At 35.2% G+C, this 25,202-nt stretch overlaps 1 protein-coding gene across 11 annotated transcripts in view; it reads right to left on the bottom strand.

Moving 5' to 3' along the window:
• The window catches only part of NARS2 (asparaginyl-tRNA synthetase 2, mitochondrial), a gene marked incomplete at its 5' end in the record, with an annotated part of 136,676 nt that overhangs the window by 53,525 nt on the left and 57,949 nt on the right, over positions 1-25,202 (bottom strand). For 9 of the 11 annotated variants that reach the window (XM_079708828.1, XM_079708831.1, XM_079708835.1 and 6 more), the window contains one exon: positions 17,700-17,794. The exons of the other annotated variants lie outside the window; for them this stretch is intronic. In XM_079708828.1, coding sequence (XP_079564954.1) covers positions 17,700-17,794 — 95 coding nt within the window. The remainder of the gene's footprint in view (positions 1-17,699; positions 17,795-25,202) is intronic. 11 annotated transcript variants of the gene reach the window in all.

Genomic DNA, 25,202 nt, shown 5'->3' with positions numbered 1-25,202 from the left:
ACTCGGGGTTAGGGATGCCACCCTTTGTGCAGTTGAAAATCTGAGTATCACTTATAGTTGACCCTCTGTTATCAGCAGTTCCTCCTTGTCTGCGGTTCTTCATCTGTGAATTCAACCAAAGAAGACTGTGTAGTACTGTAGTATTTATTTACTATTGGAAAAAATTCTTCGGTAAGTGGACCTGTGCAATTCAAACCTATGTTGTTCAAGGGTCAACTGTACTCAATTGCACATAAGGCTCTCACAGAAGCCCACCAAATAGATCTGAACTATTAAATCATGTCTCATCTTTGTCTTCCCTATGCTAAATATATCCAGTTTCTTCAACCATTTCATTAAGCCGTAACATTCATATCTCACTTATCCTGGCTGTTGTTCTAAAGTCAGACAGGACATAAAGTCATAACCTTTTCATATAAAGTATAACAAAAGATTCTAAGTATTTGGAAGTGGACAAAGGAACAGGACAGAGAAGCTAGATAATCTTCTAGCTTTTGATGATTTGGATAAATAAAATTCATTTAAGAATGACTATCGGGCTTCCCTGGTGGCGCAGTGGTTGAGAGTCCTCCTGCCAATGCAGGGGACACGGGTTCGTGCCCCGGTCCGGGAAGATCCCACATGCCACGGAGCAGCTGGGCCCGTGAGCCATGGCCGCTGGGCCTGCACATCCGGAGCCTGTGCTCCGCAACGGGAGAGGCCACAACAGTGAGAGGCCCACATACCGCAAAAAAAAAAAAATAATAATAATAATAATAATAATAATAATTTAAAAAAGAATGACTATCAAACATGACATAAAAGTACCAAAAGATGTCCCACTGCCAAATACAGATTAACATGTAGTGAGATAACTAAAAGATTCTTTCTATACCATAAAATGCTCTGTAATAATGGTGAGGAAAAGTTGTATTAACTGGAGGTCTGTTGTTCCAAGAACAGAAAAGCAATAGAATACAAACCAAATATAATAGCCAGTGGTCATTAAATATAAATGACATTTTAAAATGCACTCTCATGTAATCATTCCATCGATAAGGTTACCTCTAAATTAAATTCAACCTAGACAAGGTGAAATTCCCTTGCCATATGCTCTTCTTGCCCTCAGGACAATCTTTTTTACAACAGCTACTACATTTCTAATTTCTTATTTAATGTCTGTCTTGCTCATTAGACCGTACAGGGTCAGGAAGGTTGGAATCATATCTTTCTTGTTGATCTCTGTATCTCAGCACCTAACGCTGTGTTTGGCACACACTTGGCTCTCAACAAATGTTCAATTGAATTAAGATTGATTTTGAGCCCTGGATCACATAAGTGGTAGTAATAGAAACTAAGAAGACAAAGAGAAACAAGATACAGTTTGAGGAATTTACTAATGGGCTAATGGGAAGATAAGCATACAAACAGATAATTTCAACATTTTTAAATAAATAAAATTGATAGAAACCCTCTTCCAACAGGTATTTAAGTCTTTATTCTGTATTAAGTAATAGAGTTACAAAATTAAACACAGTCGCTAAATTCAAAAGCTCAGAGTCTAAGCTATAGAGAAAAAAATTAATGATTCCAGTGTTACAAAATAGGTAAGAATAAAGCAGCATGGGCGTACAAAAGAAGGGCATTTAAACAAGAAAGATATGGGGGTGGTGGGTGCGGAGGCAGGTAGGGATTCTGGGTGAGATCATGCTTAAGCTGAGTTTAGACTGATGTGCAGGGGTTAGCTAGACAAAGGCATGGGGAAAGGACATTCCAGGTAGACATAAACAACATATGCAAGGGAACACAAACAAGTGAAACAGGATGATGTGATTAGAATATCATAAACAGTTTAGGATAGCTGAAGCAAAGGGAAGTGGAAGCAAATGACTGAAAGGATGCAAAGGGTGTGTGAAAAGAAGCATTTGAAAATGATATCCATACAGCTGCTCTGACAAGAATGGAAGAATGGTAGTGCCATTTCCTCTGATAGGGGCTTCAGAAGGAAAAAACAGATTTGGAGAACAAGATGTTGAATTCAGTTTTTAACATGCTGAGATGAGTATCCAACAGCCAATTGGAGAAAGCAATTGGCAGTTTAGTATATAGGTGGGGAGCTGAGCAGAGATTCCATGTTAGAGAGATGAATCTCACAATACCATTCTTTGACTATCACCTTGTATTTGTCCAGGTTTTTTTCTCTAGTATTGATACTTCCACACTAACAGTTCTTCAGTAAGATCTCCAATTCTTTAAGCCTACCGCTTTTGCCATCATCACTCTCTACCCTTATTTCCTCACTTCTCTCCTTACCGAAGCATAGACTCTTTGATCTATCATTATAACCTTCTGTACTTATCTACCTCCATCATACTCATTTGGTAATACCCAACCCCGGTTAATCCACATATTCACGTTCTCTGTTTGCACCCAAGCAAGCTAAATATTCCTACTAAAAAGTCTCTGCATCTTCTGCTCAATTTGCCTGAAATGCTCATCCCCTGGCTATATAATACAAATAATGAATAATGAATGAAGTTCCTGAGTCATTCATATCAATAGTCTGTTAATTCATATTTCTATCTAAACAGGGTTAATTTTTAAAATAAATAATACACTAAAAGAAGAAATCTATGTGTTTTAAGGTCTCACAATCAAGAGAACAGCATAAACAATCATCATCATTCACACACGTTCAGGAAACAATAAGGTAATTGAAGGTCTCAAAGTTTCATGGTTATATCATTTTCATGAGCAGAGTAAAAGCAGTGATGTTAACTGCTGTTGTAGACTAAACTTTACAGTAGAAACAGTAGAGGAAAATTTTTGAATGAGAATTTTTGCTTTATAAATTCAATTAACAATACTTACTAAATAATTACTATTTTTCGTAGATAAAAATATTTGGAATATTTATCTATGAGATAGACATATGAAAAGAGCTACAAACCGGCTAAACATTAAAAACAAAAGCAGCTTTTTTTTTTTGTCTTTAGGACATGAAGTAGGTGAGTACTATAAAAAAAACAGAAAAAGATAAAAATAATCTCTGTTGAGAGGAAAACAGGGAAGGAGTCAAGGAGGAAGTCATTTTTCAGTTGAGCCTTGAGTAATGAACAGGTATGGAAAAAGCAGCATTAGAGGAGGACAAGTATTAGAAACACAGAGGTACACGAAAATGCACAGCATGAATAAAATAGCCATAAGATCCTGAAAATCAGATGAGTATAAATTAACAAATTTCAGATAAGCATCTAAGAATCAAACGTATGAAGAATGAGAAAGTCATATGGGATGGAAGACAATTTCACACCCAGTTATAAGGGGTACCTCAGTTTAAATCAGGTTCACATGTTGATATATTACGGCAGCCACTTAACAGTATAAAAGCTCATTCTGAGTGTGAATGTTTCATGGCTTCTGAGCTCAGCACCTGAACTGATGAGATAACCCAAGGGAATGAGTTTAGGATTGCTCATACCAGTCACAAAGCAGCCAATTAATCAGACTGGAATGAAATTAACTCGACCAAACTAATTTTTTTCTCCCCAAATAGAAATATCTAATTTTTTCTCACTATAAAAGTAATAAACATTAGTTTTTCAAATCTGAAAAAACACAAGTTTAAGGAAGACGATAAAAATGAGCAGAGATAGCCACTGCTTACAAGTTGAATATTGATGCATATCTTCCAGACTTTTTCCCCACCTATACATACACACACATTGTAAAAAAATGGAATCACATTCTACTCCCTGTTTCATGACCACTTTTTTCTTTTAACAACACGTTGTAGAGCTTTATCATAAATTTTAATGGCTGTACAGTAATCCACCGTTTAGATGAATCATAATTAATTTAACCCTCAGTTTACTGCCAAGGTCCATTATACCCAGTTTTAATTTCTTAGTTTCTCTGTTGAGCAATTTTAGCTGTTTCTAAAAAGTAGTATTTCATGACTTTTATACTTTGTTAGAGGTTGTATTATTTTCCTAAGGTGGCCATGACAACTTACCACAAACTACATGGCTTAAAACAACAGAAATTTATTCTCTCTAGACTGTGGAGGCTAGCAGTCTGAAATTGAGGTGTTGGCAGAGCCTTGCTCCCTCTGAAGGTTTTAGGGAAGAATCCTTCCTTGCCTCTTCCTAATTTCTGGTGGCTCTGAGCAATCTTTAGCATTCCTCAGCATCACATCAATCTCTGCCTCTGCTTTCACATGGCCTTCCTCCCACTGTGTGTATCTTCTCTGTGTCTTTGTATCCAAATCTCCTTCTCCTTTCTCTTATAAAGATACTAGTCATTGGATTTAGTGCCCACCTTAATCCAGTACTTTAATTTGATCACATTTGCAAAGACCTTATTTCCAAATAAGGTTGCATTCACAGTACTTGTCTTTTGGGGAGACACAATTCAAGACATTACAGAGTCACCCAAGAGACAGATAAATTTCTACTATTTTTTTCTAATAGAATAAAACCCATTGAATTCTTTCATGAACCTAAGAAAATATGAGGTTTTAGTGATCTTATCTTTCCTGTATATTGAAACATTTTGCTATCTCATCATTCTAGAAATTATTTCATCATTATTCATTAATTATTCCTAATTTTAAGTTAAAAAAGAGTAAAATGTTATGAGAACAGAATGATGGATGCTTAAGATGCATAGGAGATAAGAGAGAGATGCACAGTGAGATGAACCATCTCCATTGTATCAACTTCAGTTTTCTTATTGCAGTACACAAACTATCATGTCATTTTTCAAGAAGGTATTAGAAAAGCCTGGAGACACTACTGTTGTCTTTTCTGTAGTTTTCAGAGAACACAGTTGAGAATTGAGATCTTTTATTTTTTCTTCAAAATGACAAACAGAAGAAAAATAATAAAGATACTTCATAAACACTGAACAAACCAGGAAATGAATGGGGAGAGACAGATAGTAAAATCTAGTCTCTAATGATGTTGGTAAAATTGGTTGTATAAGTGAATTCTCAGACTGTGAGCCCTCAGATAACAATATCCTAAATCAATTTTCTCAAACTCAAGAACTGGTAAGTGAATAATACATTTCTATGGGCAAAAAGGAAATATGGTATTTTCATCCAATTAGTCATCCCACAGTAAGGATTTCATCATACAATAATTTACAATAAGAACTTGGACCATACTATTCTGCTAAAAGGATATGTAACAATATTCTTTCTTTCTTTTCTCATTTTTAAATATTTATTAAATTTTTTCTTCTAGTTTTATTGAGATATAATTGACATACAGCACTGTATAAGCACCTCATAATGACTTGACTTAAATACTTCATGAAATGACTACCACAATAAGTTTAGTGAACATCCATCATCTTACATAGATACAAAATAAAAGAAAAAAAATATTTTTCCTTGTGATAGGCACTCTTAGGATTTACTCTCTTGACAACTTTCATATATGACACACAACAGTGTCAATTATATTAATCATGTACATTATATCCCTAGTACTTACTTATCATATAACTGGAAGTTTGTACCTTCTGACCCCCTTCAGCCAATTCCCTTTCTCCTCACCCCTTGCCTCTGGTAACCACAAATCTGATCGCTTTCTCTATGAGTTTGTTTCTTTTGTCTTTGAAGTATAATTGACCTACAGCACTACGTCAGCTACTGGTGCACAACATAGTGATTTGATATTTCTATACATTACAAAATGATCACCACACTAAGTCTAGTTACCATTTGTCACCATACAATATTACATTATTATTGACAATATTCCCCACTCTGTACATTTTATCCCTGTGACTCATTTATTTTGTTAACTAGAAGCTTGTATCTCTCTTTTTTAGTTTATTTAATTTATTTATTTTTTGGCTGCGTTGGGTCTTCATTGCTGCGTGCGGGCTTTCTCTAGCTGCGGCAAGCGGGGTCTACTCTTTGCTGCAGTGCGTGGGCTTCTCATTGCTGTGGCTTCTGTTGTTGCAGAGCATGGGCTCTAGGTGTGCAGGCTTCAGTAGCTGTGGCTCATGGGCTCTAGAGCGCAGGCTCAGTAGTTGTGGCACACGGGCTTAGTCGCTCCGCGGCATGTGGGATCTTCCTGGACCAGGGCTCGAACCCGTGTCCCCTGCACTGGCAGGCGGATTCTTAACCACTGCACCACCAGGGAAGCCCGGAAGCTTGTATCTCTTAATGTCCCTTACCTATTTCACTCATTTCCCTACCCCCTCATCTCTGGCAACCACCTATTTGCTCTCTGTATCTATGACTCTGTTTATGTTTGTTCATTTGTTTTTTAGAACCCATATTTAAGTGAAATTATATGGTATTCGTCTTTCTCTGACTTATTTCACTTAGCATAATACCCTGTAGGTCCGTCCATGTTGTTGCAAATGGCAAGACTTCATTCTTTTTTTTATGGCTAATATTCCACTGTATATTATACCACATCATCTTGATCCATTCATCTGTCAATGGACACTTAGGTTGCTCTCATATCTTGGCTATTGTAAATAATGCTGCAACGAACACAGGGGTGTATACACGTTTTCAAATTAATGTTTTTGTTTTCTTTGGAAAAATATCCAGAAGTGAAATTGCTGGATTGTATGGTAGTCCTATTTTTAATATTTTGAGGAAACTCCATATTATTTTCAATAGTGGCTGCACCAACTTACATTCCCACCAACAGTGCGTGAGTGTTCCCTTTTCTCCACATCCTCACCAACACTTGTTAATTGTTATCTTTTTGATAATAGCCATTCTAACAGGTGTGAGGTGATATTTCATTGCAGTTTTGATTACATTTCCCTGATGAGAGTGATGTTGAGCATCTTTTCATGTGCCTGTTAGCCATCTGTGTGTCTTCTCTGAAAAATTTCTATTCAGGTCCTCTGCCCATTTTTTTAATTGGGTTGTTTGTTTTTTGGTTGTTGAGTTGTATGAGTTCTTGGTATATTTGGGATATTAACCCCTTATCAGACATACTGTTTGCAAATATCTTCTCCCATTCAGTAGGTAACCTTTTTGTTTTGTTGATGGTTTCCTTCACTGTGCAAAAGTTTTTAGTTTGATGTAGTCCCATTTGTTTATTTTTGCCTTTTTTGCCCTTGCCTGAGGAGACACAGCCAAAAAATATTGCTAAGACCAATGTCAAATGCCTATGTTTTCTTTTAGAAGTTTTATGGTTTCAGGTCTTACATTTAAATTTTGAACTTACTTTGAGTTTGTTTTTGTATATGGTATGAGAAATTAGTCCAGTTATTCCAACACTATTTACTGAAGAGGATAGCTTTTTCCCACTGTATATTTTTGTCTCCTCTGTTATAGATTAATTGACCATGTAAGTGTGGGTTCACTTCTGGGCTCTCTATTCTGTTTCATTGATCTATGTGTCTGTTTTTGTACCAGTACTATACTGTTTTAATTACTATAGCTTTGTAGTATAGTTTGAAATCGGGGAGTGTGATACCTCCAGCTTTGCTCTTCTCTCTCAAGATTGTTTTGGCTATTTGGGGTCTTTTGTTTCTATACAAATTTTAGAATTATTTGTTACATTATTTGTGAAAAATGTCATTGGTATTTTGATAGGAGTTGCACTGAATCTGCAGATTGCCTTGGGTAGTACAGTCATTTTAACAAGAGTAATTCTTTCAACCCATATCTTTACATCGGTTTGTGTCATCTTCAATTTCTTTCATCAGGGTCTTACAGTTTTCTGAATACAGGTCTTTCACCTCCTTAGTTTGATTTATTCCTAGGTATTTTATTCTTTTTGATGGGATTATTTTTTAAATTTCTCTTTCTGACAGTCTGTTGTTAGTGCATAGAAATGCAACAGATTTCTGTATATTAATTTTGTATCCTACAACTTTGCTGAATTCATTGATAAATTCTAATATTTTTTGGTGGCATGTTTAGGATTTCTTACATATAGTACCATCTCATCTGCAAACAATGACAGTTTTACACCTTCCTTTCTAATTTGGATTCCTTTTATTTCTTTTTCTCGTGTGACAGTATTCTTTCACTATTTATGATATCTGCACATCAAAATTTACTTGATATGGTTAATAAGTGGACAAACAGTGAAAGCAAGTGCATACACAAAGGTGCTTGAAAGGAAAAGAATAACATGTAGAAATGAAAAAATTCATTGATTTGATCATTCTAATTAGTATTTAGGAAATCTGAAAACAAAAATGTTTTGCAATTGTGGAGCAAAAAAATGGCCATCACCTCTTTGACAAAATTAAGAGCCGTCAAAGTTCTTTTTGATAATGTAACTGCCAAGAACCAGAAGTAATAATAAGCTAAAGCCTATTAAAGATGTATTTGAAATTTGAATCTGTATTTAAAGTATAAAGATATTACAGGTTCATGCATGGAAGTTGATCAACAGCTGGCTACATTCAAAGGGCTGCATCTCTTTGGGGTACTTTCAAAACCCAGAAAAGTAAAAATAAAAATTTGGGTTTGCCACCATCATCAAGAAAATGAAAAAACACACAGAATGATAAAAAAGTATCTGTGAATCATATATCTGATAAGGGACTTGTATCCAGAATATATAAAGAACTCTTATAACTAAATAATAAAAAGACAAATAACCCAACTAAAAACATGAACCAAGAAATTAAAGAGACATTTCTCCACAGAAGATATCTGAATGGCCAATAGGCACATGAAAAGATGCTCAACATTAGTCATTGGGGAAATGCAAATGAAAACCATACTCACTATGGTTTTTTTTTTAATTTTTAAATTTATTAAAATTTGATAAATAATTTCCAAGGAGAATGTGTTAGGTGGGGGTACAGAAGGCAGAAAAATCAAGAGAAACCATTAAGAAAAACATGGCAATTCACACAAAAAATGCTTTCACAAAATACTTTTAAAAAATGAATAAATTAAATTCAATTTCAAGTAATATTCCCCCAATATTTTCTCATTATTTTAGTGTTCATAAAAGGTATAACATATGCCTCTAGAAAAGGAAATTATCTTCTTTACCTACAGAATGGTTAAAGTACCAGCACCAGGTGGAGTTTTCCAAAAGTACAGATAGTTCAAAGAAACCAGTAAACTAAGTCTTTTGACTCATTTAATCCCTGTCACAACCCTTAATTTTAAGACTCATACTTTGAACCCCTATGTACTAGGCTAAAACTGCTCTTATTTCTGCATATGGTGGTGACAAGTAATTAGGGAAATGAAAGATCTGATCCTACTCGGGTAGATCTAACTCAAAGACCATTGTGTTACTCTAAGAACTATCCCAGTCATCTTAAGTAATCTTAATCCATATTTTAGAATCTGCCAGGAGAGCAAATACTAAAATTTTTAAACAAATTATTCACCCTGCCCGGGTCTCCAATCAAGAATTTATGGGTATTACAAACAACTCTTTTTCACCTCACCTCACAATACACAACAGCAAACTTTAAGGAACAATAATCATAAGCTCGTATCTTTGAAAAATGGATGCAACAAAGCTTCTTCTGCTGTTATTCTTAAAGCCGTATTTAGATCTAGGAGTTTATCAAGCAGGTTGTAAGCTGCACCAGGGACCTCATCCCAGCCTTCTAGGTTGGTAGAGACTCATCAAAATTACCCCCACAGCAATTACTGTCCCCTTTGTACAATGAATTCCCTGAGTGTTGTGTTTTAGGTGTTTGTATGAGGTGAGCAGCTTTATGGTCCATCTTCTCTGAAAAATTTGGGTCTTGAGAAGTGAGCTCTTGTATATCACTTGCTAATTTAGGAGTGTTAGAATTTACACCTCTGAGCTTCTCACAGAGTTTTCTCAAGTCTTGTGCTGGAACTTCTTTGCTACACAATATTGATTTGCCAAAAGTTTTAGCAGCCTGGATAGTTTCCCTGGATCCACGAATTGTCATAATTTGAGCCAAAGCGGTTAAATCATCACTTGCTTTATAAAATGGATATCGTCCACTAAGCAAAGAAAGGAATATGACACCTGCAGACCACATGTTAATTGCTGTAGTTTGGTTAGGGCACTTTGTCAAGACCTCTGGTGCTCTGAATCCTGGTGTACCTGCCTTAGGTGCAACCTGTTGCTGCCTTGAAAGGCAAATACTGCAAACTTTATCTGTTGCATAACAGTCACAGGTCAGGTTAGCTGGGCAAGAACTGGCAGTTTTCCTCATCACACTACTATTCATAACTTTTGTAGAAATAGCCTTCTTTTTTGTTGCTAATTTTCTAGATAGTAAATCCACAGTCTTTGACTGCTTCATAAGTTTCACTGCAGGGAGAATCCCATTTCACCCCTACTACACAATCAAAGATATCCACACTCAGTAAAATGGCACAATAAAAAAGACATATAAGTGTTAGCAAGGATGTGGAAAACTGGAACCTTTATACACTGCTGGTGGGATGGTAAATTTCCTGCAGCCACTGTGGAAAACAGCCTAGCAGTTCCTCACATAATTAAACTTACCATGTAACCCATCAATTCCACTCCTACGTACCTACCCAAGAGAAATGAAAACACGTTCACACAAATACTTGTACTCAAACAGTTGTAGGAACATTACTCATAATAGCCAAAAAGTAAAAACAACCCAAATCTCCATTACCTGAACGGATAAACAAATGTGGTATACTCACATAATGGACTGTTGTTTGGCAATAAAAAGGAATGAAATACTGACATATGCTACAACATTGACAGACATTGAAAATATTATGCAAAGTGAAATACACCAGCCACAAAACACTATATATTGTGTGATTCTCTTTATATGAAATATCCACAATGGGAAAATCCATAGAGACATAAAGTAGATTGATCAGTAGTGCCTAGGGTGGGAGGGAGGATGGTCAGTGACTGCTAATGGGAAAAAGTTTCTTTTTGGGTAATAAAAATATTCTTGAATTAGCTTATGGTGATGTTCGAAAAACTGAAAATATACTAAAACTCACTGAATGGTACACTTTAAATTGGTGAATTTTATGGTAAGTAAATTATCTCTTAATAATACAGTTCTTGGGTGTGTGTGTGTAATGAATTGGGAGATTGGGATTGACATATATACACCAATATGCATAAAATGGATAACTAATAAGAACCTGCTGTATAAAAAAAGAAAAAATAAAATTCAAAGAAAAAATAATACAGTGCTTAAAAATTTGGGTTTGCTATATTTAAATACTTACTAAAATTCTAATAAAGTTGATTTTCATTATTCCTTTATTAATTAAAAAATTTTAAATTAATTCTTATTGGAGTATAGTTGCTTTACAATGTTGTGTTAGTTTCTGCTGCCATTTTTCCTTTATTTTTACTTCTGCAAATTATTCATAAGATGACTTAAAAATATTCACTAAAAATAAGGTCCATTACTTCCAGATGGTAAATGGTGATGAACATTTTCTTGGTATACTGACGGTTAACCAACCTTCCTAAATAAATGTTTAGATTGTTAGTAGTTTTTCATTAGTATAGATGAAGTTGCTTTCAACATTTTTTTTAACACATCTTTATAGAGTTGTCAGATCATTTCTTTAAGAAAAAGTCTGGGTGCAAAACTATTTCTCTAGAGAGGCTGTACTAATTTATACTTCTAATAGCAATGTTCAAAAGGAAAGCATCAGTTTTATCCTGAAATATGCACAACTTCATAGCTTAGTAAAAACATTCATAAGAAGGAAAAAAAAACACCTGTACAAAACATAAAAAGAAAAAAACAAAACCAACAAAGAAAGAAAAACTATAATAATCAAAAATTCTTTTAAATACATTAGAGTGAGCCTTCCTCCAATTATGGCTTTAACTGACAAAAATATGGAAAATTTTATTACATGACATTTCTTAAGTGTAAGTTTTTCAATTTAGGACATGTCTAATTCTTTCAGAATGAACACCTAACTTACACCCCACTATTTATAGGCAAAATGTAATGAAGACACTTAGCTTTCTCTTATTTAAAAAACATATTTATAGCTCTATCTGATGAGAGGGCTTAGAAGCAATAATCCCCCAGTAGCAGCAAGATACCCAGTGACTAAGTCCTGGTTTCTAAATACCATTTTCCAATAAAAGGAACTAGGGCTCCTTGGAGAAATGGCTGATTCTAAGGCTAGGGTAAGGAAAACAAAAAATAAGCTTGGGATAACTGCCAAAACATGGAAGCAACCAAGATGTCCTTCTGTAGGTGAATAGATGAATAAACCAAGGTACTTCCAGATAATGAAATACTATTCAGCGCTAAAAAGACATGAACTATCACAGTAATCAGGACAGCATAGTACTGGCACAAAAAACAGAAATATAGATCAATGGAACAGGATAGGAAGCTTAGAGACAAACCCACACACATATGATCACCTCATCTTTGATAAAGGAGGCAAGAGTATAAGACAGCCTCTTCAATAAGTGGTGCTGGGAAAACTGGACAGCTACATGTAAAAGAATGAAATTAGATCACTCCCTAACACCATACACAAAAATAAACTCAAAATGGATCAAAGACCTAAATGTAAGGCCAGACACTATAAAACTCTTAGAGGAAAACATAGGCAGAACACTCTATGACATAAATCACAGCAAGATCCTTTTGACCCACCTCCTAGAGAAATGGAAATAAAGACAAAAATAAACAAAAGGGACCTAATGAAACTGAAAAGCTTTTGCACAGCAAAGGAAATCATAAAAAAGGTGAAAAGACAACCCTCAGAATGGAAGAAAATATTTGCAAACAAAACAACTAACAAAGGATTAATCGCCAAAATATACAAGCAGCTCATGCAGCTCAATATCAAAAAGCAAACAACCCAATCCAAAAATGAGCAGAAGACCTAAATAGACATTTCTCCAAAGAAGATATACGGATTGCCAACAAACACATGAAAAGATGTTCAACATCACTAATCATTAGAGAAATGCAAATCAAAACTACAATGAGGTATCACCTCACACCAGTCAGAATGGCCACCATCAAAAAATCTACAAACAGGGCTTCACTGGTGGCACAGTGGTTGAGAGTCTGCCTGCCGATGCAGGGGACACGGGTTCGTGCCCCAGTCCGGGAAGATCCCACATGCCACAGAGCAGCTGGGCCCGTGAGCCATGGCCGATGAGCCTGCGCGTCCGGAGCCTGTGCTCTGCAACGGGAGAGGCCACAACAGTGAGAGGCCCGCATACAGAAAAAAAAAAAAAATCTACAAACAACAAATGCTGGAGAGGGTGTGGAAAAAGGGGAACCCTCTTGCACTGTTGGTAGGAATGTAAATTGATACAGCCACTATGGAGAACAGTATGGAGGTTCCTTAAAAAACTAAAAAGAGAACTACCATATGACCCAGCAATCCCACTACTGGGCATATGCCCTGAGAAAACCATAATTCAAAGAGTTATGTACCACAATGTTCACTGCAGCACTATTTACAACAGCCAGGACATGGAAGCAACCTAAGTGTCCATCAACAAATGAATGGATAAAGAAGATGTGGCATATATATACAATGGAATATTACTCTGACATAAGAAGAAATGAAATTGAGTTATTTGTAGTGAGGTGGATGGACCTAGAGTGTGTCATACAGAGTGAAATCAGAAAGAGAAAAACAAATACAGTATGCTAACACATATATATGGAATCTAAAAAAAAACAAAAAGGTTCTCATGAACCTAGGGCAGGACAGGAATAAAGACAGAGATGTAGAGAATGGACTTGAGGACAGGGGGAGGGGGAAGGGTAAGCTGGGACAAAGTGAGAGAGTGGCATGGACATATATACACTACCAAATGTAAAACAGATAGCTAGTGGGAAGCTGCTGCATAGCACAGGGAGATCAGCTCCGTGCTTTGTGACCAGCTAGAGGGGTTGGATAGGGAGGGTGGGAGGGAGACACAAGAGGGAGGGAATATGGGGATATACGTATGCATATAGCTGATTCACTCTGCTATACAGCAGAAACTAACACAACACTGTAAAACAATTATACTCCAACAAAGATGTTAAAAAAAGAAAAAAAAGACGAGCTATCAAGCCATGAAAAGATATGAAGGAAACTTAAATGCATATTACTAAGAGAAAGAAGCCAATCTGAAAAGGTTGCATATTGTATGATTCCAACTATATGACATTCTGGAAAAGGCAAAGCTTTGGAGACAGTAAAAAGATTGCCAGGGGTTAGGAGGGAGAGAGGGATGCATAGGAGGAACACAGAGGATTTTTAGAGCAGTGAAATTATCCTGTATGACATCATTTGACCAAACCTATAGAACATACACTACCAAGAGTGAACCCTAAGTAAACGATGGACTTTGAGTGACAGTACTGCATCAGTGTAGGTTCATCAATCACAACAAAATGAAACAAACTACAAACAAATCTGGGGTATCTTATAGTGCCAGAAAATAAGGAAGTACTCAAAAGACAAAAGGATAGGGGCATGTGAAAGGAATACAAGAATTAATCTGAAAGAATTCCCAACAACTAAAACAATTTGAGCAACAAAGTAAATAGCACAGCATTGAAATATAACCCAAACCATAAAATATACATCAGTCCATCCTGATATAAATGATGACATAAATAAACACATAAGAGCAAAGAGACAACAAATCATCCATACAGAAGAATTCCAAATACTCCCCCCTTCAGGAGATGAAGCATAATTCCATCTCCCACTTCCCAACCCTTCACTCCTACCTCCAGTGAGGGTGGGTGTACTTAGTAACTCACTTCCAAAGAATAGATTGGAGAAAGGGAAAAACAGTACATTTTCAGTGGAGAAACTTGGCAAAGACTACCTCACCCAAGAAATGAAGGTTAATAGCACCATATGGATATCAAGTCCCCGCGACATGATATGACAAGAAGAGCGCTTCACCTCTGTGGTATTTTTTCTAACTCCCCCTAAAACTTCAGAAAAACATCAGAAAAATACAGATTGGCATACTTTCTGCAAGTCATAAAAAACAAGGAAAGACTGAGAAACTGTTACAGACTACATGAGACTAGGGAAACATGACAACTAAATGTAATGTGGTACCCTGCAGTGGATCCTGGAAAAAGGAAGAAGGCATTGATGTAACACCAGCGAAATCCAAATAAAGTCTGGAATTTAGTTAATTGTAATGTACTAACATTTGGTTCTTAGTTTTGACAAATGTACCACGGTACTGTAAGATGTTAACAACAGGGGAAACTGGGTGAGAGGTATATAAGAAGTCTGCACGATTTTTCCAACTTTTCTACATTTAAAAATTATTCAAAAATAGAAAGTTTATTTTAAAAACAACAACAACAAAATTAAACTTTAAAATGGAGCCATAGGGCTTCCCTGGTGGCGCAGTGGTTAAGAATCTGCCTGCCAATGTAGGGGACACGGGTTCGAGCCCTGGTCCAGGAAGATCCCACATGCTGCGGAGCAACTAAACCCGTGCGCCACAGCTACTGAGCCTGTGCTCTAGAGCCCGCGAGCCACAACAACTGAGCCCACATGCCACAACTACTGAAGCCTGTGCGTCTAGAGCCCGTGCTCCTCAACAAAAGAAGCCACCACAATGAGAAGCCCGTGCACCGCAACGACGAGTAGCCCCCGCTCGCCGCAACTAGAGAAAGCCTGTGCACAGCAAGGAAGACTCAACGCAGCCAAAAATAATAAACAAATAAAATAAATAAAATGGAGCCATGAACCCACTAAACCAACATAGATATCCTTTTGGAAAATGTTAACCTTCTAAATTTAACTACCATTTACTCCATTTTAAACATCTGTTAAATAAAATTTAGAAAAACTAAATTTAGACAAATTTAATCTTCTTTAGAAAGAAGACTAACAATTTCTTACTGGAGATTAAATCATGTATTAATCTGAAACATGATGTACTGTATATTAATAGTACTAGAACTATGCATATTAAACTAGGAACATTTGATTGACACAGAAATAATTCATAACACATTAAAAATATAAAACCTCATATTCTGCCACTATAATCTTCTGTCAAGTTTCACTGTACATTGTGTTCTTTGGTTCACTGCACTTTACTGGTGAAGAGGGAACATATTTAATCCACTAGTGATATTATAACCAAGAAACTTGATAAATTTATACCTTTCCCATATTATGACACTTCTGAGGGGAATATATGTTGTCTCTAACTTTACAGATAAAAGAAATGAATAATGAAAGGCTGTTAAGAAAGGTTATCCAAAACTTGGATTAAGCTAAAAGGTAGACAGAACATCCTTCCAATGTAATGTGGGGACACAGACCCACTCAAAGGTTATTTAACTACCTAGGGGAATGAACTTTGCTCCATTATTCTATTTACTATCAAACTAAATATCCTAGATTAAGTAAAGTTACATGTTCACTTATAGATTTTTGTCCAGTAGAGTTGCAAATCATTTCTGTCAGGTAGAAGAGAAAATTCCAAAGGTTAGGCTTTATCGGTCTGTGGGACATTAAGCAGTTCATAACTAACCTAGCAATCTTATTCTAAAATTCTTTTATTAAACTGCATATGAATCCACAGCTCCGCAAATGGTCTTTGAACTAGCCTTACTATTTTACTTATTTCTTCAGTAATTACTGAATTGAATAAAATATTTTATATTTCCATGAATCATGTTTTTAATTTTTTAAAATTATACTTTGACAGGCATAAGGAACTTTCCATGACATGCTTGACATGGCCTTTCCCACATACAGCTCTGCAAATCCTACAATCTCACAGGGCTATTATGATTATAGTTTTTCTGCACCGTATTCTGATAATGTTGTCAATTATTTGGTTATTGGAATTATTAAATAATATCTTTGTCAAAGGTAAATCTAAGTAAAGTATATATTATTTTCAAGACCCTCTTTATTCCACCATTGACACTCTCCATCTTGCCAGTAAAGTCTGTAAAAAAAATAAACATGAACACTATTCTATTTCCCCTGTTTTTCCACCCCGCGCATTTTAAAAACAATGGGAAATACAAGATTCCCTGTTTTTACTGGAGCCATTTTCTGAAGAGATTTTTAAGTCTCAAGCTCTGTATGAGAAAACAAAGATATTTACATCTTCGTAGGAGACTCAGTACTTGCTGAGTCGGCATTAAGAAATTACCCACAGAATCAGAGAATATAAGATTTAGACAGGACTTTAAAGATTTTCCTTTCCAATCTCCAAAAAGAAAGAAAATAGGGCAAAAAGTATTGTAGTGACTTTCCAGAGGTCTGAGAGTGGCTAAAATTAATGTGATCTGACTTCTAATACTTTCTAAATGGGCACACATCTCCCATGATGACTTTGTGGGTTAATTTTCTTTCTTTAAACCAATTATTAAAAAAATATTTTTTCTTCCACTTGTTCCAGGTACCTCTCTTATAATTTTTAGGTGTAAATTATAACGGCCTTTACTTTCATAAACATGATTAATTATACTTATATTTTGATTATGTGTTTTGAGATTTAAGCAAAGAAAGATTAGTAAAAAGAAAAAAAAAAACACAACTTCATATTTCCAGTGTTACATTCTTCACCAAAAACCAAAGTCTAGACTAATGTGATTTTTTTAGAAAGAAATTTGGATATTGTCAAATTTGTCAATCTAAATGTACTTTTAGTGAATTGAAGTGGACTAATCACAAACATGAATTACAATTTTTAGGTCTGAGCAACAGGAAAGAAAACATTATTACACTCTCACCCAACCAACATCAGTAGTCCATTAAAGCAAAAGAGAAAACTCTGTACCCTGACATCACTTCTAGATGAAGTTGTCCTGAGACAGTTAAGAAAACAGGAACATTGAAGAAATTCTCCTCAGGTACCTTTATTTTGCTTGAAGGCTGCAAAAGAAAACACAAGCCATAAAAAGCTATTACATGTTTTGCTCTGCTTTTCACATTCACATTTGTGCCACAACTAAAAAATCATATGCTATTAAACATATATGAGAACAGGTTCATTCTTATGAAAAAAAAAAAAAAAAAGGCAGCTTTCAGTATACACTAAAAAGAGAAAATTCCTGCTTGGAAAGTGCTAAGTTCAAGGAAGTTTGCTCCATATTTTTCAAAACATATAACAACCAAAAGACAAACTATTTTTGTCACAAAATATACTCCTTCCTAAAAACTGATTTTGATTGAGGGGCAAGCTGAAATTATGAATTATTAAGAAATTATGAATTAGAAGTTTTAAATGTGAGGCATTACATAGTCTTTTAAAATTCTGACCCATGACTGAGATTTAATTTTAAGGGAATAGCCTCTAAAACATGTCTTGTCATATTATTATTAAATTATTAATAATAATGCTTTTAATACAGATTTTTATAAACACATTATAAACTTTTAAACACATTAATTTCACTTACTCTTCCCGACAACTAGGAGATAAAGCAGGACCATATCTTTAAAAGATATGATGAACATTTAGATTTAAAGATTTTTATGAACTTAACAGTATAGATAGAGTGATTATTCCATTTGAAACTGACAGGAAATAACGTCAGCCAACACTTATTAACAGTTAAGGTAAAAAATTATTTGGAGATCAAACATAATTTAAATAGTATAATTAAGAAAGCTTCTAGATCAAGTTATGACCATTATATCCATTTGGGGGAAGGAAGCTAATTTACCTACTCTTGTATTTCAAATTGTGATCTGAAAATGTCTTTGTGTAATGGTGCACTATAACAAGTGCTGTAAAAGCAACAAAGCCAATATAAAATTTTCAACACAGGATATAAGACTCCTTTTAAGAGACTTAGTACCAACTACTGAATTATAGAAACACATGAAATGAAGATATCTTATTTAGCTCCATCAGTTGTTCTAAAAATATTGCATATCATGTATGGTTATGTATGTGTATGAATGTGAAATCTAGTGTAAAATTACCAACTGAAATCATTCATTTATTTTGTAATTGCCTATTATTTTTAAAACTTACTTTTATCTGGTCCTAAATGTCCTATTATTGCTTTTCAAAAAATCATCTTTGAAACCCATTATCACTTAAAGGATATTGTTTCCAAGGACTTAAATACTCAATACTAAAATATTCGAATTATGTTAGGATTTCAAAATAAGAGACATGTTCTCTGATATTTCTTCACTATTTACTAAATAATTATATTTCAAATCAGGCCCAGCACATTTATAAGAATATTATACTTTCTCCTTTCCCTCACCTCTTTAGTCTATAATTTGTATTGGTGTTTTATCCTCACTTCTCTAAAAATGATTTCTCTCATCTCCTGCACATATAAAAAAGTCTAATATTTAGGACTTGATTTTAGTCTCTCATTTATTAGCATTTGTACAAAATGATGTCTGAGCTTCTTATATCTCTTAAATCCAACTTATTTAAAGTTAAAAACATATCACTACTTCATTATGCCTTCCAATGTCATATGTAAGCATTTAAATACTGAAATTCATACTCCTTTTTTATAAATTACTTCCTTTCAGTTCTCCTTTATGTTACAGTGAATGCATTACAGTGACTTAAATTTTTCTCTGTGTATTAAGTTATATTACCTATATATTTTATTTCAGGATATTAAAGGGACATTATAAAATATTTTTTAAAAAAGTAGTTGCTGGGGACTTCCCTAGTGGTCCAGTGGTTAAGACTTCACCTCCCAAGGCAGGAGGTGCATGTTCAATCCCTGGTCGGGGAGCTAAGATACCTGGTGGCAAAAAAACCAAAACATAAAAACAGAAGCAATATTGTAACAAATTCAATAAAGACTTTAAACATGGACCACATCAAAAAAATAAAAATCTTAAAATGGTGGGATAGGTAGCTCCAAAGGCCTATCTCTCTACAGAAAAACTGAAAATAATGAGTAAAAACTATAAGCATCAACTGTGGGAACTCTGGAAATTAGTCAAAGGTTTAAAGTCACCAAACAAATGCTGCATCAAGAAAGAGGAAACTTAAAAATGGTAGACTCCACCTAACAATAGCAGACTGCACACTCTTTTCAAGTGCACATGGACACTGTCCAAGATCGACCATATGCTAGAACATAACAAATCTCAACAAATCAGATAAATTATCTTTTATGAACATAATGGGATGAAACTAGAAATGTAAACTGGTGCAGTTACTTGGGAAAAGACGTTGGTGGTTCTTTAAAAAGATTAACAAGAATTATTATATATACAACATACAAATTCTACCTCTAGGTATTATGTCTAAAAGAATTACAACCAAGTATTCAAGCAACAATGCATTAAAAGGATTGTATACCATCCTTCATCCCAGGGATTCATCCCAGGGATGCAAGGATTTTTCAATATCGCAAATCAATCAATGTGATACATCACATGAACAAACTGAAGAATAAAAACTATACAATCATCTCAATAGATACAGGAAAAGCTTTTGATAAAATTCAATATCCATTTCTGATAAAATAAACTCTTCAGAAAGTAAGCGCAGAGGGAACATACCTCAACATAATAAAGGCCATATACGACAAACCCACAGCTAACATCATACTCAACGGCAAAAAGCTGAAAGAACTTGCTCTAAGATCAGGAACAAGGCAATGATGCCCACTCTCGCCACTTTTATTGAACATAGTTTTGGAAATCCTAGTCACAGCAACCAGAGAAGAAAAAGAAACAAAAGGAATCCAAATTGGAAAAGAAGAAGTAAAACTGTCGCTGTTTGCAATGACATGATGCTATACATAGAAAAGCCTAAGATGCTACCAGAAAACTACTAGAGCTCATCAATGAATTTGGTAAAGTTGTTGAATAAAAATTAATATAAAGAAATCTGTTACATTTCTATACACTAACAAAGAAAGATCGGAAAGAGAAATTAAGGAAAAATACCATTTACCATCATATCAAAAAGAACAAAATACCTAGGAATAAACCTGTCTAAGGAGACAAAAGACCTTTACTCTGAAAACTATAAGACACTGATGAAAGAAATCAAAGATGACATAAACAGATGGAGACATGTACCATGTTCTTGTATTGCAAGAATCAATATTGTGAAAATGACTATACTACCCAAAGCAATCTACAGATTCAATGCAATCCCTATCAAACTATCAATGGCATTCTTCACAGAATTAGACCAAAAAAATCTTACAACTTGTATGGAAACACAAAAGACCCCAAATAGTCGAAGGAATCTTGAGAAAGAAAAATGGAGCTGGAGGAGTCAGGCTCCCTGACTTCAAACTATACCACAAAGCTACAGTAATCAAGACAGTATGGTACTGGCACAAAAACAGAAATATAGATCAATGGTACAGTATAGAATGCCCAGAGATAAACCCATACACATATGGGCACCTAATTTATGACAAATGAGGCAAGAACATACAATGGAGAAAAGACAGCCTCTTCAGTAAGTGGTGCTGGGAAAACTGGTCAGCCACATGTAAAAGAATGAAATTAGAACACTCCCTAACACCATACACAAAAATAAACTCAAAATGGATTAGAGACCTAAATGTAAGGCCAGACACTATAAAACTCTTAGAGGAAAACATAGGCAGAACACTCTATGACATAAATCACAGCAAGATCCTTTTGACCCACCTCCTAGAGAAATGGAAATAAAAACAAAAATAAATAAGTGGGACCTAATGAAACTGAAAAGCTTTTGCACAGCAAAGGAAATCATAAAAAAGATGAAAAGACAACCCTCAGAATGAAAGAAAATATTTGCAAACAAAACAACTGACAAAGGATTAATCTCCAAAATATATAAGCAACTCATGCAGCTCAATATCAAAAAGCAAACAATCCAGTTAAAAAATGGGCAGAAGACCTAAATAGACATTTCACCAAGGAAGACATACAGATGGCCAAGAGGCACATGAAAAGATGTTCAACATCACTAATTATTAGAGAAATGCAAATCAAAACTACGAGGTATCACCTCATGCCGGTCAGAATGGCCATTATCAAAAAACCTAGAATCAATAAAAGCTGGAAAGGGTGTGCTGAAAAGGGAACCTGCCTGCACTGTTGGTGGGAATGTAAATTGATACAACCACTATGGAAAACAGTATGGAGGTTCCTTAAAAAACTAAAAATACAACTATCATATGACCCAGTAATCCCACTACTGGGCATATACCCTGAGAAAACCATAATTCAAAAAGAGACATGTACCACATGTTCATTACAGCACTATTTACAATAGCCAGGACATGGAAGCAACCTAAATGTCCATCGACTGATGAATGGATACAGAAGATGTGGTATATACAATGGAATTTTACCAGCCACAGAAAAGAATGAAATAATGCCATTGGCAGCAACGTGGATGGACCTAGAGATTATCATATTAAGTGAAGTAAGTCAGAAAGAGAAAGACAAATATCATATGACATCATTTATATGTGGAATCTAAAAAAGTGATATGAATGAAGTTACCTACAAAACAGAAATAGACTCAGACACAGAAAACAAACTTATGGTTACCAAAGGGGAAAGGGCAGGGAGGGATAAATTAGAAGTGTGGGATTAACATATACACACTACTATGTATAAACAGATAAACAACAAGGACCTACTGTTTAGCATGGGGAACTATATTCAATGTCTTGTAAGAACTTACAATGGAAAAGAATTTGGAAAATAATATACATAAATATAAAATGAATCACTGTTCTATACATCTGAAGCTAACACAAGATTGTAAATTAACTATACTTCAATTTTAAAGTTATAAAAATTTTAAAAATCCAAGTATTCAAATAGATACTTGTACATTAATGTTCATAACAGCACTATTCACAACAGACAAAGATGGAAGCATAGATAAATGGATAAACAAAATATAGTATATATAAACAATGAAATACTATTTAGCCATAAGATGGAATGAAGTACTTATATATGCTAAAACACAGATAAACCTTGAAAACACTATGCTAAGTAAAAGAAAGACATAAAAGGCTACATATTGTATGATCCCATTTATATGAAATATCTAGAGTAGGTAAATCCATAGAGACTAATCGGTGAAAGCCATGGTCTGGGGAGAACGGTAAATGGGAAGTGACTACTTAATGGGCATGGGGTTTTCTTTGGGATAATGAAAATGTTTTGGAACTTAATAGGGGTGGTAGTTGTATAACACTGTAAATGTAGTAAATGCCACTGAAATATACCCTTTAAAATGGTTAATTTTATGTTGCATGAACTTCATCTCAATTTTTTAAAAAGCATATATAAACAAGTAATTATTAGACATGACAGGGTCAAAAATTACTAACATGGGATTGCAAATTTAAGATTCACAATCTTAAATACTTCCATTAGTAATGAAGAAAGAATAAAAATATATGAATTAAGTATCCAACTTTGTGACTTTGCCAGGGGGGATGGACTTCTTTAAAAAAGATCCTCAAATTGCAACACTAAAGTTAAGAATTTCTATTTAATAAAGGAAGATATAGGCAGTTAAACAGAACAACATATTGTATTATGGATAAAATATTTTCAGCTTCTAGAACTGACAAGTGATTAATGGACAGAAAATATAAGGACCTCCTGTGAAGAAAACAAGAAAGAGAAAATAAGCTGCTCCCCAACTGGGCAATGGATATGAAATTACAGAAAAGAAAATTCAAAAGGTTAAGATGTATGAAGAAACACTCAAATTCACTACAAATTAGAGAAACACAAATTAAAACAAGGCATTTTAAGAAGAATTCATTACATATATCCAACTGACAAAGATTAGAAAGTTGTAAAATATCAAGTGTAGAGGTAGATTCAGGATGTGGTAGGCAGATTTCTAAGATATGTCCCAAGTTTCTGAGCCCCTGGTTTACTCAACCACTAAGCCACGTACCGATGTGAAGGGATTTTGCAAATTTAATTAAAGTTCCAAATCAGATGGCCTCAGGATTTGGAAATTTTCTGGGTGTTCGTGACCTAATCACGTGAGCCCTTTTTTTTTTTTTGCGGTACGCGGGCCTCTCACTGTTGTGGCCTCTCCCGCTGCGGAGCACAGGCTCCGGACGCGCAGGCTCAGCGGCCGTGGCCCACGGGCCCAGCCGCTCCGCGGCATGCGGGATCCTCCCGGACCGGGGCACGAACCTGCGTCCCCTGCATCGGCAGGCAGACTCTCAACCACTGCGCCACCAGGGAAGCCCCACGTGAGCCCTTTAAAAGCACAAAGTTTTCTACAGCTGGCTGCAGAAGAGTAAGTCAGTAATTTGAAGCATGAGAAGGATTTGACATGCTGTTGCTGGCTTGAAGATGGAGGAAGACACAGGGAAAGGTGCTTAGAGCAGTCTCTAGGAGCTGAGAGCAATCTGGCCAGCAGCCAGCAGCAAAATGGGAACTTCAGTCCTACAACCACAAAGAACTGAATTCTACTGAGAGCAAGAATGGGTTTGGAAGAGAACCTCAAGCTCCAGATGAGAACATAGAAAGCTTAGCTGACACTGGTTTTGGGCTTGTGAGACCCTGAGATCCTAGCCACGCCATTCTGTACTATTGAACTATAGAGCTGTGAACTAATAAAGAGATGTTGTTTTAAGTCACTAAGTTACAAATCTATAGAAAACTACTTCATAGGGAAACAGGAACCCTCAGGTAATGTCAATATAGTCTAAACTGGCACTGCTATTCTGGATAACATAGTGAAATTCAGAATGTATATACCCCATGATCAAGGAACTCCAGTCCTGGATATCCATTCTAAAGAAATTTCCACACAAGTCTCTTAGGGAATATGTATAAAACTATTTATTGCAGTATTTTTTTTTCTGGGTGTAACTGAGAATTAGAAACAACCTAAGGGTCTATTACTAGAAAGGGTAAGTGAATTGTAGCAGACAAATATCAATGAATATTCTGCAGCAATGACAAGCAACAAATAGATGTACCTATAGCAACATGGATAGATTTCAAAACAAAGAGTTAAAGGGAAAAAAGTAGGAAACAAAATAAGATACATATTATCATTAATGTAAATTTAAAATATACAAAAAAGATCACTCACATTTTATGAGGCTATATACATAATAAAAGATATATCAAAGATATTAAAGTGAGTGCCTCCAAGAGAATATGAGGAATGGAAGTGGGGATTGGGATAAAGAGGAAAAATTAAAACAAGAAAGGGGTTATGCTGGATGGCGTTTTGTCAGCTTGGCATTACTACTCCCACCTAAACTGAGGACTGTGTTTCCTAGAATCCCCTTTCCTGCATGGTTCCAGGTTACAGTTGGCCATCTATTGTTGGAGAGGAATG

This window comes from Hyperoodon ampullatus (genome assembly GCF_949752795.1).
Source record: "Hyperoodon ampullatus genome assembly, chromosome: 7".
NCBI lineage: Eukaryota > Metazoa > Chordata > Mammalia > Artiodactyla > Ziphiidae > Hyperoodon > Hyperoodon ampullatus.
This window is presented reverse-complemented; position numbering and strand designations above follow the sequence as displayed.